This window comes from Chiloscyllium punctatum, chromosome 4 (assembly GCF_047496795.1).
Source record: "Chiloscyllium punctatum isolate Juve2018m chromosome 4, sChiPun1.3, whole genome shotgun sequence".
Lineage (NCBI taxonomy): Eukaryota > Metazoa > Chordata > Chondrichthyes > Orectolobiformes > Hemiscylliidae > Chiloscyllium > Chiloscyllium punctatum.
The window spans coordinates 34977918-34998303 of record NC_092742.1 but is presented as its reverse complement, the minus strand read 5'-3'; the positions used below and the strand labels follow the sequence as shown (position 1 = coordinate 34998303).

Sequence of the window (20386 nt, the reverse complement as noted above, 5' to 3'; positions counted from 1 at the left end):
GTTTTGTTGCAATCCACTGTGTGACTGAGAACAGGCTTCTCCATTGGCCAAGGTCAGGATGAATGTCTGTGAGAAGCAATCAAGTGGTCCACCCAGTCCTTCTGAAATGCTTTCACATTACCCTTCCAATGCTTAATATTCAACAATTGTGGCAGGAATTACAATGACAATACATTTCCCTAAAACTGATGTACCTGTATCCTTCTGTTGACAGACATAGGCCTGAGTTTTATAATCTGCCCACAGTTGGGGAAAACAGGCAGGTGGACCCATAAGTTAGGGCAGTTTTGCTGCCAATTTACCCTCCCCTCCATGATTGTAGGGGCGGTGAGAGTTGTAAGATGGGTTGTCCACCTATGTTGAAGAGTGTGGTGCTGGAAAAGCACAGCCAGTCAGGCAGCATCCAAAGAGCAGGAGAATTGACGTTTCAAGCATAAACCCTTCATCAGGAATGAAGGACCTCCCCTGCAGGAAAGTTTTGATTGATACTTTGAAGAGCACTGATAAGTGACAAACATGATGTTGCTGATCTGACCATACCTTTTAGCATCCCATGACACTGTGAGATGAACTTTGAGAACAAGTGAATTGCACTCTTGCAATTGGTTTATTTCATGAAAAAGTAATTGCTCTGATACATTTAAGAGACAATGAAAAGGGAGACGTGGACCATTTTACACAGCTACATTCTGCAAGGATTGTTTCAATCAAGCTTTTGCAATACATTAGTTTTTAATTCCAAACCTTTGCCCAATATCCATGAAATGTTTGCCAGTCAAGCCAACAAGCTGCTTGGCTTTAAGTAAGATTTCAATGTCAGGGCCATTAATTATGTGGAGCAATTTGACAGACATTGTTTGATCTCTCCCTGGAGCTGCAGCCTCTGGAATAAACAAAAAGATCATTTTGAGCTGAAATATTAGCAGAACAAGTTATGAATATAAGGTCCTTTTTTGCTGAAAATAGTAAACTCTAATTTTCTGCTTTGAAGCTGTGACCTGTCTCTTTATGGTGAAGCCAACTTTTGCATTGTGCCATTTACTTCTTGAATATTACCACTGAATTTTTTTGAGATTGGTTTTGGTTTAGTTTAACCAGTTTGCATTTTTGAATAAGTTTTCAATCCTAAAGGAGAATTCTTAATTGTGAGATTACTGCAAGGTGTGGATATTTAAATATTTATCTCATTAAAGAGTTGGTGTCATATGGGTGAGTGATCATTTTAAAGTTGTGGATTACTAATAATTAGTATTTGTCATCATAACATTGTTGTTGAACAAGGGAATGGAATTATTATTAAATATTACTTCCTTGCTTGCTGTATCTTCAGCAAATAAATACAGCCATTAAGAATTCTACCAAACTTGACCGTCTTTTATTTGTAACATAGATACTGTACATAGAAGGGATAGACACAACAGTATAACAAATAGATCTGAAGATAGGTAATACACATACGTTGAATTAACAGTCTTCAGTAATGGTTTTAGAGCTGATGAAACAATTTTAGTGTAAACGACTGCTGCTAATCAGTTAATCCTCCCTCGCCCAGGCTATCCTGGCCTGAACAAGTTAGAATTAATCAAACCTTTGAGAGGTTGACTGAGCTCGGACTTTTTTTCATTGGAGAAAAGGAGGAGGAGAGGGGACCTAATTGAGGTATACAAGATAATGAGAGGCATAGATAGAGTCAATAGCCAGAGACTATTTCCCAGGGCAGAAATGACTAACACGAGGGGTCATAGTTTTAAGCTGGTTGGAGGAAAATATAGAGGGGATGTCAGAGGTGGGTTCTTTACACAGAGAGTTGTGGGAGCATGGAATGCATTGCCAGCAGCAGTTGTGGAAGCGAGGTCATTGGGGACATTTAAGAGACTACTGGACATGCATATGGTCACAGAAATTGGAGGGTGCACACATGAGGATCAGTGATTGGCACAACATCGTGGGCTAAAGGGCCTGGCCTGTTCTGTGCTGTACTGTTCTATGTTCAATGTTCTATGTTCTTTGTATCACTTCCAAATTATTTGCAAATAAGCCTTTAAAAATAATCGCTGATCTATTTTTACTGGGTTTTTTTTGGCATCCGGCCATGAGGAATATTCTAAATGCAGTGGTAGGAGAAAGTGAGGATGCTGGAGATCAGAGTCGAAACATGTGGTGCTGGAAAAGCACAGCAGGTCAGGCAGCAACTGAGGAGCAGGAGAATTGATGTTTTGGGCATAAGCCCTTCATCAAGAATGGCTTCTGCCCGAAACATTGATTCTCCTGCTCCTCGGATGCTGTCTGATCTGCTGTGTTTTTCTAGAGCCACACTTTTCGACTATCATAGTATCAATATTCTGGTCATAATTCCGGATTATTTCATTGTCTCGTGGGGTGGGATGATGTTTCTGTTCCAGAATCTCTAGAAATGGGTTCATGATATCATTGCATTTTGAGAGAGTTTTTCTTCTGTTTGAAAGATGAAAACATTTGTACTCAGGAGTGTAAAGAATGCCTTTCCATAGAATCCTGAAGCACAGACAGAGACCAGTGGTCAACTGTGTCAGTGTTGGCTGTTTATTTGATTGTACTCATAATTTTTATGCAGAAATATACTTGCCCAAGGACTCCTTGCAATGTTACACATTTTGCATTGTGTCCCTGATTTAGAATACAGCTGGATAGCTGACAGTATTTCTTCATAGGCTCTAACACTATTACTGAAGCCTGTTAATTAACTTTGTTTAATGCAGATCTTCAGGTCTACTCCTTATACTAGGTTGTGTCTGTCCCTCTTGTAAACTTGGTGAACTGAAGCATTCCTTTTGCTGACATGTATGTCGAATGAATTTCAATGTTGCCTCCTGAATAATGACATTCTACAGGAGTGGAGCTACAGTTTCCAAAATTTCAGCTTTATTTGTTTCAACTTCTGATCTCAAAAATAAAGTATGCCGAGAGCAGTAAATAAAAACCACACCACAAATAAAGGATGTTGAGCAGAAATGAAACAAAAACCACATTCGATAGGATTGTATGCAACGGGTAGACAACAACTCACTTGAGACTAACACTTGGTTAAAGCACACAAAATGTGCTCAAACTTCATCTAATGGTCAGCCGTTTCTTCTAATCGTTTGAAAGATAGTCATCAGTAGCACTTTCTTTCAGTTATCACACGTAACTTCAGGCTTATGACTAATGGACTAACATTTTTCAATTGTTTCTTGCCCTGGTTCTCATTGCAATCATGGCTTTAATGAAAATATTTAAGTATTTCACTGATTCAATTTTGAGAGCAATACCTGCTGCAAGCTGGTTTTGAATTGGCCAGCCCACTCCTGATGACTTCTCACGAAGTTGTCTAGAAGTCAGACTTCAATTTGAAAGTGTGTGGATTTTTGTTTTAATTCTCATTTGAAGATGCCATCCTTCTACATAACCTTAATGAGCTAACATTTAAGTTTTATTTCTTCCACAGAAAACTGGTGAAAATCATAAGATTGAAACTGAAATAGGATAAGTTGCAGTGCCGTTTTGTATTTGATTCTATCAAATTGCCTATTAGATGAGAACCAAAACACAAGCTGCAGTGCATCCAGCGAATCTGAGAAATTACTAAGAAAAATATTGCAAAATTACTTCATTCTTTTATTAACTGTGAATTAACTGACCATTAAAAATACCAAAATGTACACGTTTATAACTCAGCTGTACCACTGGGGGACCTGAGCCAATATCAGAGAGAACACGGATTTAATGTAAAATGGTTGTCATGTAAAAATATTCCTATACTATTAGCCAGAATATCATTATCTCATTGTTCAATAAAAGTGCAGGATGAAAGGGATGCAGAAAACAGTTCCTGTATTTAACTGAACATTACTTGGTAAAATCCTTTGAACAAGTTGGCTTCATTTATTTTAGTTCTTAAGAAACATAGGAACAGTAAAATGTTATTTAGCTTATTCAACCATTTAATATGATCATGGTTGATCTGCAACTCTACTTCACATGTTCACCGTTGTCCCATATCCTAAAATATCTTTGGTTTACCGTAATCTGTCAATCTCAGATATAAAATTAGCAACTGACCCAGAATCACTAGCTTTTTGTGAAGTGTTGCAAACTTGTGGAATTCTTCCCTTGGTGGAAATTTATGTACATTTTTTCCCCACTCCCTTAGTACACTGCCTTTCTCTCTCACTCTATTTCTCCACCCACAATAACCATTGTTGGATGCAGTGAAATCAGATACAATGGCAGCAACAGTGGCAAAGTACATATTGTTTACCTGTCTCACCTGGAATTCAACCATCAACTGGGCATCAGGAGGCTTCCCTGCCCTTGGGCCAATTGAGGCTGGTTTTGTGGCATTCTATCCAGTTGTGGGATCATTATGGTGGCTTTTTGCAAGCTGAGGAGGGGATCCCTCCTGTATGGACACCCTGTGCCTATTAGAAGTAATTCTCTGCCATCCTTTGTGTTCCCTTCTCCTCTAACCTGCAGCTCCTGGTCACCCATTCTGTTGTACTGGGGCCTGCCAACCTGATCTGAGATTTCCTTCCTGATCTGGCAACATATTACCTCTTAGCAGATTTCCTGCAGTCCTAGCAATGGCCACTACTCCTACTGGCCCTATTTCGATAGGAGGGCAGCCAGGCATTTGATTGTGTCAGATGGGGTGGTGACCTCACAATGAGCCAGTTAATGACCTAATGACTGTTAAATGGCGGTGGGGTTACCCTGGTAAATGAAGGCAGGCTTGCCTCAAACTTTCTACCTTGCCATGGACCCACTGCCAAACTGAAGGCTTTTTGGGTGGAAGTACTTCTTCATTTCACTTTTGAAAGGGTCCATCCCTATTTCTTAAACTATAACCCTTCTAGTACTCTAACTGCTGATGTTCTTTTTTTCTATCAGCTCAATCTTTGCAGCTTAAAATCTTAAAACTTTAATCAAGTCATCCCTTAACCTTCTCAAAAATAGGATGTATGAACTTAGAAGATTCTAAACTATTATCAAATCAAACCACATTGCACTTCTTCCAAAGCTGTACTGCTTCCTCCTCATCCTGCACTTCCTCCTTGATCAGATAACCCAATCAGAGAAGGCTATTAGAATGTTGGCTTTCGATTCAATGGGAATTGAGTATAAATACAGAGAAGCCTTGCTAAGGCAATGTAGACCACATCTGAAATACTGTGAACAGTTTTGGTCCCCTTTTCTAAGGAAAGATGTTCAGGTATTGGCGGCAGTCTTAAAGGTGCTTTAGGCTGATCTTGGGCATGAAAGGAATGTGATATTAGGAGAGGCTGAGTAGTTTGGGTGTGTACTGACTGGAATTTAGAAGAATGAGAGACAATTTTATTGGAACTTGTAAGATTCAATGGTCAATGCAGGGAGGTTATTTTCCCTTGTGGGACAGTCGAGGACCAGAAGGCATAATCACAAAGTAAGGGTTCACTCACTTAAAACAGAGGTGAGGAGGAACTTCTTCCCTGAGGGTGGTGAATCTGTGATGTCTTCACTGCAGAGGGGTGTTGAGGTTTGATCTTGGAGTATATCCAAGGTGGATTTACATTTTTAAGTAGAAGGATATTAAGGACTACGGGGAGGAAACATTAATGTAGAGTCGAGTATTATCAAATCAGCCATTTAATGCTAGAGCAGAGTCAATGGGCTGAATGGCTGACTTGCGTCCTATTTGCCTTACAATCAAAGCCATTGCAAGGATGTATTGCAAACAATAGCACAAGAACCCAAGAGGACTCTGCGGTCCCATTGGATCCCAATGTTTTGGATAGTGGAACCCTTAACAGCAGTGATTTATTGGATTAGCCATTTTAAGTATAATATTTTACAAAACCTGTCAGCCTGTTTACCTGAAACAAATACAAATGACATTAGAGTTCCATCTGGATGAACTGGAACTCCCTTGAACGCATCATGGCAAGTTAGTGTAAATGGGGCATTTATTTTATTCAGCTGGTTATTATGACACTAAATAACCTGCTGCAATGGCTTCATTGCAGCTGAATCAAATTCTCCAGGGATGTGTTTATTCTGTGAAAAGTTGAACTGTGTGTCATTAATCCCAAATAGGCAACACAATGATGTCACTGTACATCTGTTTGCTGAGTCAACCTTGACAGTGTCAGACTCCACCTATCTCACTGTGCTGCATGTCAGTCCTTAGTTTCAGTATGTTATTCTAAAATTATTGTTTTTCATTTCCTCCTTTCTTTCTTTCTCTCTCTCCCTCTTTTTCTCTCTCTCTCTCATACTCACATTTGCTCCCTCCCTCTCTCTCACTCACACTCCCTCCCTCTCTTCTTCTCACACTCATACCCTCCCTTCCTCCTTCTCACCCCCTCTCCCCCTCACGCACACAATTAGTCACCTTCTATCTGCCTTAACTATTCAGCTGAGTAGCATCTAGACTCACAGCCATCAGAGCAGTCCATATGATTCTCTTAAAATCAAAGAACCTACAGTCCTTTCAGAAATGAAGTAGTTCATTAAAACAAGTTAAAATGACAAGCTGTTGACAATTTCCCAATGCTTAGATTCTAATTACAATGTAACCTGTTCCAGCCATAAAGCTATGCTTTCTGGCATTACCTGAACCACTAATTATGTGATTCCCCTGAGCAGTACTCATGGCCATTGATTATACGCATTATTCTTATTAAATAAATGCCTCTATTTTCTCGGGAACAAAGAAACAAGGGAGGAAACCAAAAGGCAAGCATAACCTTTCAACTGAAATTCCTTTGCTGTTGTTTAATAGTTTCTCTGTGAGGAACCAGGAATCCCTAACTGGGTTCTTCAGCTTTCAAGAGGAAAACATCAAGCATAGAAACTTTTTAAAAACAATGTAGATAATAAAAGGATTTGAATGTCTGACACATTTCCTACATTCGTCTCCTAGGAAACTGGAAGATTATTAGTTTTGCATTTAATGAGAAATGGGAGAAAGTGAGGGCTGCAGATGCTGGAGATCAGAGCTGAAAGATGTGTTGCTGGAAAAGCGCAGCAGGTCAGGCAGCATCCAAGGAGCAGGAGAATCGACATTTCGGGCATAAGTATTAGAAATTAGAAATATCGAGTAGTTATCCTTGATCCCAACTTCCTTTCTTCTTAAGTAAAGTTTACTGTCTAATGTTTTATAAAATAATAACTATGACATCCTTCTAAAACATTGGACGGCTTAATCAGTTGTGGACTGAGAAACTGCTGTCATTGTCCCTGAAATAACTCCATGAAGGCCGGTATCCTATTATCAAGTCACCGTTTATTTAGATGTTCTCAATATATGACACTGACCCAGCTAGCTCAGAGCTGGCTTCTAGGGTGAGTAGAACCTCTGACACTTATGTTTATATCTATCAGCCAGGATTCCCTGATTGGGGCTGTGAATCTTGTATTCTGAGTTAGCTGACTCGTATTCTGAGACAGTCACCTGGCTGACCTCCTTCCAATGACTACAGTCCCCAAGCAAAGTACAGTACCTTGTGCCACTCATTCAATAAACTACTATGATCCTTGCTTAAATCTCGCTAAACAATAAACCATTGCATTCAGGCAGACTCCAGCATGGATCACATGACATCTTAATCTACCATAAATTTAATGTAACGGATCAAAAATGTAGTATTTGTATAAGTCAAAAGGTACAATTCTAGTACTTAGCCATTTATAAACCTTTGTAATTCTAACAATATAGAGAAACATTAACATCGAACGAAATGTGCTAATATAGAGAAAATAGACACTGGGTTTAGATTTAGGTTGCTCAGAATGGTAATCTTCTGTGTCATAAAACTTCTATGGTTGCATCAATTTAAGGGTCTGGCATGAGAATTCATCTTGGTTAGGCTTCATTATGTTTCTGTACATATGAGTGTATGACATATTACTTGTATTAGTTTGTATTTTAATCTCTCCTCATGTTCTTTTGTTAGGTCGATTTGGAGCCAGAGGGTAAGCTTTATATCCTGATAGATATGAAAGAGATGACTTCTGAAGGTAAGACCCAACCTGTTGCTAAAACAATGCTGATGTTTGAGACCACTACTATATTTGCTGATTGAGCCAATTAACAAACTATTCCGCGCCAGTTTGGTTTTCATTTTGTGCTATTAATAAAAGCCAGTGAAATTCCATATGCCCTGTTTTGAAACAAAATGGCAGCTAGTGCAGAATATTTGCAGCAAGTTTTATAGATTTGAGTTGGAAGTCATTTAGTTTGTCATTTTTAAAGAAGTTTTTTTTTAACTTAGTAAATAATTCAATAAATCAATACCATCTAGAAATATTGTAGCTCTGAGTTTGTTAGTTCTGTAAGCAATTACAAGATCAATTTTAAAAAAATACATCAAATCCCACTAGTTGAGCTAATACAATAAAGTCTTAAAGTCCTCATTGTTTTGTGTTCATTTGGCTGGAAAAGTATCATGTGGAATAAGTAAATCATATTTATGGGAATTTATAGTCAAAATGAGGGATGGAGGGGGTCGTCGAGGGTGTAGTGTGTGTTTGTTTGTGTGTGAGTGTTTTCTAAAAAAAAATCTTCAAAGCTCCTGCACAACTTTCATCAAAGCCTATTGTTTTTATTGATAACGTGCACAACATATTGATATGTTGAATACAAGAGTAATCAATGTCAACATATATTTATGTAGCATGTTTACCATAATTAAAAATGCCAAGGCACATCACTGAAACAATGTGAATCAGTGTATGGCACTGAACCCTATAAGAGGATAGCAGTTCAGGCAGCATCCAAGTAGCTTCGAAATCGATGTTTCGAGCAAAAGCCCTCCTGATGAAGGGCTTTTGCCCGAAACATCGATTTCGAAGCTCCTTGGATGCTGCCTGAACTGCTGTGCTCTTCCAGCACCACTAATCCAGAATCTGATTTCCAGCATCTGCAGTCATTGTTTTTACCTATAAGAGGATAGTAGGTCGGTATGATGAAAAGTTTAGACAGAGAGGTTAGTTTTAAGGAATGCTTAAAGGAAGAACATTCGCTTGAGACACCGAGATGTATGGGAGAGAAATCCAAGCGTTTGACCCAGCAGCTGATGCACACCCAATAGAAATCAGCAATATTCCAGGGGGCAGAATGATAGCAGCATATAAATCTCTGGAAGGTCATGAGGCTAAAGGAGATTACAGAGGAAGAGTTGAGACCGTGGAGGGACTTATAAACATAGAAATAACCGTTAAAACCAAGCTATGCTCAACCAGGAGCCATTATAGGTTACCCAGCACAATGGAAAAGGTTAACTGGACTTGTTGCAGCTTAAGTCAATGGGCACCCGAATCTTGAATTTATGGAGAGTGATGGGAGACTAGTGAAGAGCATATTGAATAGTTACATCTAGAGCTAGCAAAGAGGAAATTATACATTATTTTAGTTACAGTTAACATACTGTATGCTTTGTTGAGTATCTCAACTTAGAAAACGCATATGAATCAAAGAGATCACACGTGGATGTAGTGCTGGAAAAGCACAGCAGGTCAGGCAGCATCCGAGGAGCAGGAAAATTGACGCTTCGAGTATAAGCCCTTCATTAGGAATCCTGATGGGCTTATGCCTGAAGTGTCGATTCTCCTGCACCTCGGATGTTGCCTGACCTGCTGTGCTTTTCCAGCACTACACTCTCGACTCTGATCGCTAGCATCTGCAGTCCTCACTTTCTCCAAAGAGATCACACGAGGACTACCCCAGGGATGGCAAAGTTCAGTTAGGATACTGAGAATACTTGCACCGGAACAGGAAAATTAGAGGTTAAATACTTTTGGCAGAGGTAAACGGGAAAGATACTTGATTTGCCGTACAGTACTTGGGGAAGGGTTAGTGATGAGGAGTCATCAACTTAAAAGTGTTATAGAGAATGAGGAAATGTGTGAGAAGAAATTTTGCAGCATACCTTTGGAGTATGGAATGTTGTACCATCCCAAATAAGGAGTGATGAGACTGTTGCATTATTTTAAAGGGAAAAATTAGTAGCTGCTTGAAACAAAGGAGGACACAGGATTGTGCAGAGAACAAAATGGAGGGATTGCTCCAACAAACAGCAGGCATAGGCAAAATGGGCCAAATAGCCTCTTTCATATTATAGAGTCTCTATGGTCTAAAACAATGGTTTGAAGTGGGTAGTCCTTGATCTGTACTGAAAGATAATGCACACTATCTAGTCCTCCTTCTATTTTAATACAGGAAATAGAGACCAAGTCATGAGAATCATTTGATCTGTGAGAGAGATCTTTTCTAGCAATGCTGGCTGGAAAATTCTGAAGTAGAAATGTTCCTCATGATAGCCATTGGCCTTTGCGAATTTTGCCATGTTTAACTAGAATTCTTCAACAATAATGATTTCCTAATCCTTAAAAAAAATCCAGCCACTGGACTTATTTGGGGGTATTATTGGTCAATTAACACCAGACAAAGGATGTCAAATAGCTCCCTATTGACGACAGTTATATTCACACAGCCACCATCCAGGTTTATGTTGAATTTATACCTTTGCCTTGAAGAGATTTTACCTTTAAGGACTCCGGCTAGTAATACACATGACATCTCAACCTTTCTATCTCTGTTATAGACTGGAATTTCCCTCCTAAAAGAGCAGACTTGTAGCCACTTCCTTTAGCTGTCAAAACATTTGCTGAAGTTCTGAAGGAATTTTGCTGATCTCAATTGGTAAAGCAGGTTACAGAGGGACATGAGATTTTCACAGGCATTTTGGTCAGCTGTTTTATTTGTGTAATGTCCAGAATGTTTTTTTTATTAGTTGGTCGTTCTGCTCCATTACTTTGGAAGGTCCCTGATTCTGGAAAGACCCAGCAGCAACCATCAACATGCACATTGAGCCGAGCTGGCTCATAGTTGATTCTCGAAATATCAACATCTCGTGCGCCCTAATCCTGCAAAAAAAATCAAAATACTGTGACTGCTGGAAATCTGTAATAAAAACACAAGTGATGAAAATACACAGCAGGGAAGTCACCATAGTCCCGCTGTCTCTTTGGAAAAGACTGCTGATGGGTTAAGTAGAGGGTCACCATGCCCCAGCTGAGGGTGAGGTTGGGAAACCAGCTTGGGCATTGTCTGCATAACTCTGTACTGCAAACAAACTGACCAGCCAAGTGAGCTAACTGAGTCGAGACCAGCAGTATTGCTGTCAAGAAAAATATAATGTTTTGAGTTGAATATGACTTTTTTTAAATTTCTGAGATTCCAAAAGTTGACTATGTTTTTCTCTCACCACAGATGTTGCCAGAGCTGCTGAATATTTCCACTTGTGTTTACATTTTACATAGTTCTGGGCTCCGTGGGATAATTCTTGAATGCAAAGGAATACTGTCCTTAAAATTGTGCCTTGTAATGAAATATTGACCTCCTTCAAGGTGTGGATTAGTGGTGCTGGAAGAGCACAGCAGTTCAGGCAGCATCCAACGAGCAGCGAAATCAACGTTTTGGGCAAAAGCCCTTCATCAGGAATAAAGGCAGTGAGCCTGAAGCATGGAGAGATAAGCTAGAGGAGGGTGGGGGTGGGGAGAGAGTAGCATCGAGTACAATGGGTGAGTGGGGGAGGAGATGAAGGTGATAGGTCAAGGAGGAGAGGGTGGAGTGGATAGGTGGAAAAGAAGGTAGGCAGGTCGGACAAGTCAAGGAGGCAGTAACTGAGCTGGAAGTTTGAAACTAGGATGAGGTGGGGGAAGGGGAAATGAGGAAGCTGTTGAAGTCCACATTGATGCCCTGGGGTTGAAGTGTTCCGAGGCGGAAGATGAGGCGTTCTTCCTCCAGGCGTCTGGTGGTGAGGGAGCGGCGGTGAAGGAGGCCCAGGACCTCCATGTCCTCGGCAGAGTGGGAGGGGGAGTTGAAATGTTGGGCCACGGGGCGGTTTGGTTGATTGGTGCGGGTGTCTCGGAGATGTTCCCTAAAGCGCTCTGCTAGGAGGCGCCCAGTCTCCCCAATGTAGAGGAGACCGCATCGGGAGCAACGGATACAATAAATGATATTGGTGGATGTGCAGGTGAAACTTTGATGGATGTGGAAGGCTCCTTTAGGGCCTTGGATAGAGGTGAGGGAGGAGGTGTGGGCACAGGTTTTACAGTTCAGTCTCCTGGATAGACACCAGAGTTCCAAATTGGGAACAATGCCACCTAATGTTACTAGAACTTCAGACAAACTCTTGCCTGTTGAATTGTATGATATTTTCTAATCAACCTTGTCAGACATGCCTCTGGAGTGGGTGGGACTTGAACCATCTGGCTCAGAGATGCAGACACTACACTGCACGACTATATATGTAATACATGTGTAATGACAAATGAGTGGTGATTATATTGAAATATAAGAATTTTAATTATTGTTGTCACCTGTATCTATGTACAGTGAAACATTTTGTTTCGCTAGCAGTACAGGCAGATCATAGTAAACAACAACATAATGATCATGGGGTGCTTATACCGAGGCATACAAGGTTACAACTGAAGAAGAAGTACCCAAAGCAAGATCAACATTATTTGAAATTAGAGAGGTCTGTTCAGCAGTCTGATTACAGCAGGGAAGAAGCTGTTCTTGAACCTGTTGGTACGTGTGTTCAACCTTCTGTATCTTCTGCCTATCGGAAGAAGTTGGGAGAAAGTATTACAAGGATTGCAGTGGTCTTTGATGATGTTGGCAGCCTTTCCGTAGCAATGAGACATGCAAATGGAGTCCATGGATAGGAGGTTGGCTTCCATGATGGTCTGGGCTGTGCACACAACTTTCTGTAGTTTCTTATGGTCCGAGGCAGAACAGTTACCAGACCAAGCCATTATGTACTCTGATAGAATGCTTTCTGTGGTGCGTCTGTAAAAGTTGGTGAGGGTCCTTATGGATATGCTGAATTTCTTAAGCTGCCTGAGGAAAAAGAGGCATTGGTGTGCCGTCTTGACTGTGGCATCCATGTGGGAGGTCCAGGACAGATTGTTGGTTATTGTCAGTCCTAGGAACTTGGTGCTGTTGAATCTTTCAACCTCAGCTCCATTGACATAAATGGGCTGTGTTCTCCATTGGAAGCGGCTTTACAGGATAAATGCTGAGACAATGCTTCTGTGCGTGAGGAATCTAGATGTCAGGGTCACTGTTTCAAAAACCCCAATTAATATGAAGTTGAATGCATGAAATTTGAAGAGGGTCATTTTGTTTTTGCAGTTTTCTTCCCATGTTAGTAGTGGACACTAGATCACTGCAAATCTATGAAATGAGTTGGCCAGATTTTGGATTCATAAGGGTGTCGAGAGTCTAAATGACCTACCTGTGCTGTAATTCCTTATATTCTTATGCCATAATTTGTTTCACTTAAAAGCTTGACCAGGCACCATCCATCCACCATCCTACTCTCACGACACAATCATAGAATCCCTACAGTGTGGAAACAAGCCATTTGGCCCAACAAGTCCACACCGACCCCCCAAAGAGTAACTCACCCAGACCCATTCCCCTACTCCATTACTAGACATTTCCCCTGATCAATGCATCTAATCTACACATCACCAAACACAATGGGCACGTTAGCATGGTCAATTCACCTAAGCTGCACATCTTTGGATTGTGGAAGGAAACCGGAGCTCCCAGAGGAAACCCCCACACACACTGGGAGAATGTGCAAACTCCACACAGACAGTTCCGAGGCTGGAATCAAACCAGAGTCCCTAGCACTGTGAGGCAGCAGTGCTAACAACTGAGCCACCATGCCACTAATGTGCTGAAGTATTGGAAATGTGTTTTGGCCCTGAAACCTTCTGACTCTAATCATATATGTTATGATCCCAACTGATGGTAATGTATGAAAAGACAGATCCCAGATTGAACCTAACTTGATAGGCCATATGTTTTGTTTTAGCACTTCAGATAAGGAGGCTGGTTAGCTCATTTGGCTGGAAGGCTTGCATGTGGTTCAATATAACAGCAACATGTAGATTCTGTTCCTGTTCCAGTTGAGGTAGATTTGGAGCCCTGCTTCCTTGCCTTGCCCCTAAGAGTGGAAAGCATTTTCAAGTACACAATGAGAAGGTTTGATTAATTATCCTGATATATATGGTCCCTGAGAGTGGCAATAACATTATTCTTTGGAATGGAAAGTGAAGTAGTCTAATTCAATGCGAGGGTGCTAATTCTAAACAAGAGGCGGCACGGTGGCTCAAGGGCAGCACTTGGCTTAGTGGTTAGCTCTGCTGCCTCACAATGCTAGGGACCCAGGTTCGATGCCAGCCTCAGGCGACTGTGTGGGTTTGCACATTCTCCCCGTGTCTGCGTGGGTTTCCTCTGGGTGCTCTGGTTTCCTCCCACAATCCAAAGATGTGCAGGTCAGGTGAATAGGCCATGCTAAATTGCCCATAGTGTTAGGTGCATTAGTCAGAGGGAAATGCGTCTGGGTGAGTTACTCATAAAGTCACAGAGCTGTAACAGCATGGAAACACACCCTTTGGTCCAACTCATCCATGCCAACCAGATATCCCAACCCAATCTAGTCCCACTTGCCAGCACTTGGCCCCATCCCTCCAAACCCTTCCTACTCATATCCAGATGCCTTTTAAATGTTGTAATTCTACCAGCCTCCACCACTTCCTCGGCAGCCATTCCATACACGTACCACCCTCTGCGTGAGAAAGTTGCCCCTTAGGTCTCTTTTGTATTTTCCCCCTCTCACTCTAAACCTATGCTCTCTAGTTCTGGACTCCCCCACCCCAGGGAAAAGACGTTGTCTGTTTATCCTATCCATGCCCCTCGTGATTTAATAAACCTCTATAATGTCACTCTTCGGAGGGTCAGTGTGGACTTTTTGCACCAAAGGGCTTGTTTCTACACTGTAGGGGAATCTAATCTCCTAGAATCTAGTCTAAACTGAAACTGTAAAAGAATGAGGGTGATATATTCATGAAAGGTTGGAAGGCAATGGCGAATATTTAAGAAATGAATACGTACATTGCAACAGTTGTACAGACAGGTAGTTCCTCTATGAGATGTGATGGTTGTGTTCTTGTGCAACCTTGCATTATAGAAAAATTGTGCTTTAGATACCGCACTTAAAGTGTTGGTGATGTGATCACAATACAGCCAATACATGTATTAAAAGTTCACGCTTTAGAGACAGTGTCCCCACTTTGTCAATCATGTTACAGCGAATTCACATTAACGGAACATGTGTTATAGCAGAACGACCTGTACATATTCTGGTACAGCAAACACGAGAAAAAGTGACTCACATATAGCTGACAAAATAAATTAAGGGTAGTATTACATCCAAAGAGGAATGATCTAGAATTGAGGAAAAAGTAGCAAACCCTTTAAGATTGAGAATTTAGAATTCAGCAAAGGAGGAACAAGAGATGGATTCAGAGGACAAAAAGTGAGCATGAGGGCAAATGTACAGCATAAAAGATTTTAAAAGTCTTTCGGAGTGAAAAGCAAATATTTAGTGAAGACAAATGTGTGTCCTTACCGTCTGAAACAGGAGAATTAATAAGGGAGAACAAGGAAATGGCATATCAATTTAACAACTATTTTGGTTCCGTGTTCACAGGAGAAGACACGGTCAATTCCCAGAAATTCTAGGGAACCAAGAGTCCAGTGAGAAGAAAAAAATGAAGGAAAATAGTAAAAACAGAAGTGCTGGACAAATTAATTGAACTTAAAGCTGCTAAATCCCCTAGTAATCTACATTTCAGGATATTAAAGGTGGTTGCCATGGAAATAGTCAATGCATTGGTTTTTCGTCTTCTAAAATTCTGTAGGTTTTGTAACAATTTAGCTAGATTCACAGGTGTTAAAGATAACTCATTATTTTTTAAAAAAAGAGGGAGGCAACAATAGAGAATTATGGATTGGTTAGCCTAACTTCAGTAGTAGGGAAAATACTGGAGTCGATTATAAAGGATGTGGTACAGAACATTTGAGCACATAGAAAATATCAACATGGTTCAACAAAGTCAACATGGATTTATGAAAGGAAAACTACATTTGACAAACCTGCTGGTGTTTTTTGAGATTATAACTAATAGAATAGATAAAGGAGAAATAATACAAATGAAATAATTGGATTTTTAGGAAGCTTTTGATAGAGAACCTGTGTTTGCGTGTCTGCGTGTCTTACGTGTTTAGTTTGCAAAATCAAAGTACATGCGATTAGGGATAATATGCTGGAATGGATTGAGAATCGGCTAGTGTAGCGATTGTAACAAAGTCAGCCAGGTGGACATCATAGAAGGAGTTCCCTGATTGGGGCTGTTAATCTGCTCCAATTGTGGACCCCTGGCTGATGGATAACAACAGGAGTGTCAGAGGTTCTGCCTCTGAGTAAACTGGATCAGTGTTAAAGAATCTTCAAGGGTAACTAAATAGTGAGTTGGTGATGGGATACTAGCCTGTGTGGTAAAGAGAAAAAAGCAAGCTCACGAAAACATTTGTTCACAATGGTCATCTTTGAGTTTTTTAGATTAGATTAGATTCTCTACAACGTGGAAACAGGCCCCTTTGGCCCAACAAGTCCACACTGACCCTCTGAAGAGTAACCCACTCAGACCCATTTCCCACCTAACACTACGGGCAATTTAGCGTGGCCAATTCGCCTGATCTGCACATCTTTGGACAGTGGGAAGAAACCTGAACACCTGGAGGAAACCCATGCAGACACTGGGAGAACGTGCAAACTCCACACAGACAATCGCCTGAAGCTGGAATTGAACCTAGGACCCTGGTGCTGTGAGGCTGCAGTGCTAACCAATAAGCCACCGTGCCGCCCTGTGGGGGTAAACATTTCTGGCATCATGTTGTTATTGGGAAGCTTGACTCATTCAATTCTGTCATCGAAGACTGAGCTCAGTATGTGGAAAGAATATTATTGTTTCCAGGGAAATGACATTGGGGCAGATGAAAAGCAATGAGTAATTCTCCTGACAGCTTCTGGAACCATAACCTTTTTGGTTATTAGGAGCCTAACTTTACCTGAGACACTAGATACTAAAATGTTTCAAGATTTCGTTAAGGAATATTACAAGCCCGAGCAGCCTTTATTTCTGAGATATTATCAGCTTTACTCAGCAATTCAAGAATCAAGGGAATCCATATCGGGATTTTTGATTTGTTTAAGGTGGCTGGCAGAAGGATATGACTTTGGTTTATCCCTTAATGAGATGCTGATGGATAGTCTGATTTGTGGGATTAGTGACGTAACCATTCAAAAGTGTCTAATAGCTGAGGTCCAACTGGACTTCAAATAGGTACTACAAATGGCTTTATCATTGGAAAATTCAGCAAGTGGAGTTGCAGTGTATTTAAATGGAAATGGGCACCCCTGCCAGTCCTACTGAACTTGGGAAATACCACTTATGTGAAGGCAAAGGCATAGCCTGACCCAGGACATATCCTGAACAGAAGGACTAGAAGACAGAGGGTGGTGGTGGAGGGTTGTTTTTCAGACTGGAGGCCTGTGACCAGTGGAGTGCCACAAGGATCGGTGCCGGGCCCTCTACTTTTTGTCATTTACATAAATGATTTGGATGCGAGCATAAGAGGTAGAGTTAGTAAGTTTGCAGATGACACCAAAATTGGAGGTGTAGTGAACAGCGAAAAGGGTTACCTCAGATTACAACAGGATCCTGACCAGATGGGCCAATGGGCTGAGAAGTGGCAGATGGAGTTTAATTCAGGTAAATGCGAGGTGCTGCATTTTGGGAAAGCAAATCTTAGCAGGACTTATACATTTAATGGTAAGGTCCTAGGGATGTTGCTGAACAAAGAGAGCTTGGAGTGCAGGTTTATAGCTCCTTGAAAGTGGAGTCGCAGGTAGATAGGATAGTGAAGAAGGCGTTTGGTATGCTTTCCTTTATTGGTCAGAGTATTGAGTACAGGAGTTGGGAGGTCATGATGCGGCTGTACAGGACATTGGTTATGCCACTGTTGGAATATTGAGTGCAATTCTGGTCTCCTTCCTATCAGAAAGATGTTGTGAAACTTGAAAGGGTTCAGAAAAGATTTACAAGGATGTTGCCAGGGTTGGGGGATCTGAGCTACAGGGAGAGGCTGTAGGTTATTAGGAGCGTCGGAGGCTGAGGGGTGACCTTATAGAGGTTTACAAAATTATGAGGGGCATGGATAGGATAAATAGGCAAAGTCTTTTCCCTGGGGTAGGGGAGTCCAGAACTAGAGGGCATAGGTTTAGGGTGAGAGGGGAATGATATAAAAGAGACCTAAGGGGCAACATTTTCACGCAGAGTGTGGTCCGTGTATGGAATGAGCTGCCAGAGGATGTGGCGGAGTCTGGTACAATTGCAACATTTAAGAGGCATTTGGATGGGTATATGAATAGGAAGGGTTTGGAGGGATATGTGCTGGGTGCTGGCAGGTGGGACTAGATTGGGTTGGGATATCTGGTCGGCATGGACATGTTGGACCGAAGTGTCTGTTTCCATGCTGTACATCCCTATGACTCTATGACTCTCGGTCAGCCCACAGCAAAACCCCAAAATAAAGCCAAGCCTCAGCCAAGTGATGAAAATTTTCTTCAGGGTCTGGGCTAACAAGCCTTTTTTGTTCGTACCAGTATATGGACTTGAGACAGTCCCACTTTACATAAATTGAATACAAGAACTCATAGGTCAGCATCCAGGAGATTGTACACCTTGGAAAATCAATCTACATCTGGTTTGCAACAGTTAAATTGCTTAGTGACATCCAAATCAAAGCCAGTCAACATAAATGTCTGGTTAAGTGGTCACCCAATTCCATTGGAGGTTGATACTGGCATGGCGGTTTCAGCAATTGCTGAACCATTCTTTAACAAAGTTCACTCTGGACACCAACCCTTAAATTTGTGCAAGATCTCAGCTGGACTGAGAACGTATATCAAAAAACCTTTACAGATTAAGGGTACAACTTCGGTTCCGCTCTCTTACGAGAAGCAGCCGGTTTAGTTCCCATTGATTGTTGTAGAAGGTTGAGACCCAAGCTTGGTGGAGTGCAATTGATTGAGAAAGATTCACGGTTTAATAATAATGGACCACAAACCCCTGCTAGGTTAATTAAAGGGGAGAAGGCAGGGCCACCCATAACTTCAGGTCAATTCAGCAGTGGACTCAAATACTAGGTTCATTCAATTACCAGATGGTAGTCAGCGTGAAACAGCATCAGAAAAGGTAATGTCAAACATAAGACTCTGCCAAATGAGAGAGAAGTTTAATTCAGAGGATGAGGTATTGTCTAGGAACCCTGGAAATGATCCTGCACAGGCAAGAGGTGTGGTTGATATAAGGTCAGGTCCAGTTTGGGTAGGTGTGACAGTCCTGAACATGGATGTGGATTGTATGAAAGCTACAAACTCGTAAACAGTGTGAGAGCAAAACCTACATGACTCCTCGACTGCCCTTCAGACTGTTCCAGAACCCATGGGTTCTCCCTCTCCATCAGGCATTGAAGATATCTCGGAATCTGAGACAGACGCAGATACAGTGGATGTTGCAGCCTTGACATCATTGCTGCCTGGACAGGAATATCAATTTCTTCCGAGACACTCTGGGTGTAAGAGGTGAACTACTGCACGTTACATGCTGTCCATATTGGAAGCAGAGTTGGAGGAATTTGATCTGATGCTAAAACCTGCCAGGAGGAACTAAAAGAGAAAAGATCCGGCCTATGTCCTCAAACTCTGGGAAGGGGCGAGGGAATGTAGTGATAGTGACGAGGTCAGCCAGTTGGACCTCCTCAAACATGAGTTCTGTGTTAACCTGGTTCAATCAGGGAGCCCTAGCTGACAGATATAAACATGAGTATCAGAGGTTCTGTTCACTGAGAGCTGACTCTGAGGGAGTGGGATCAGTGTCAAGGACTCCCCACATGTAAATGAAGGGTGGCTTGGTGACAGGATATATTGGCCTCTGGAACGATTTCAGTTAACAAACCAAAATAGTGATTAGGTCTAAAATAGGTCTATTTCAGAGCGGCAGTTGTGGTGATTAATAGGGGTACTGTAATGATCAGTGCTTGGACCTCCGCTAATCACAATACATATCAACAATTTACATGAGGGATTAAATGTAATGTTTCTAAGTTTGACAGTGCAAAACTAGATGGGCTTGTGTGAGGTAGGAAAAATATAGGATGGCCGCAGGCAATGTCAAGTGGAAGAGTGGAAAATACAGAACCAGTTCAGTATAAAGTGGTAGTTGGGTTCAAATAAATCACTTAATCAATGTAAGGAGTATAGGAGCATTCTTAAGAAGGAAATTAGAAAAGCAAAGAGGGGAAATGAAATAGCATTGGTCGATAAGGTTAAGGATAATCTCAAGAGATTCTACAAGCACGTTACTAACAAGAGGGTAATTGGAGAGAGGGTAACGCCCA

The 20386-nt window shown here is 41.3% G+C and overlaps 1 protein-coding gene across 2 annotated transcripts in view; it reads left to right on the top strand.

Moving 5' to 3' along the window:
* LOC140476179 (protein kinase C epsilon type-like) overlaps window positions 1-20386 on the top strand; it is a 224224-nt gene that overhangs the window by 65812 nt on the left and 138026 nt on the right. The window contains exon 2 of one of the 2 annotated variants that reach the window (XM_072568361.1): window positions 7953-7971. In XM_072568361.1, the coding sequence (XP_072424462.1) occupies window positions 7953-7971 (19 nt within the window). Of the gene's footprint in view, window positions 1-7952; window positions 8017-20386 lie in introns of both variants that reach the window. The other variant, XM_072568360.1, reaches the window with a different exon arrangement.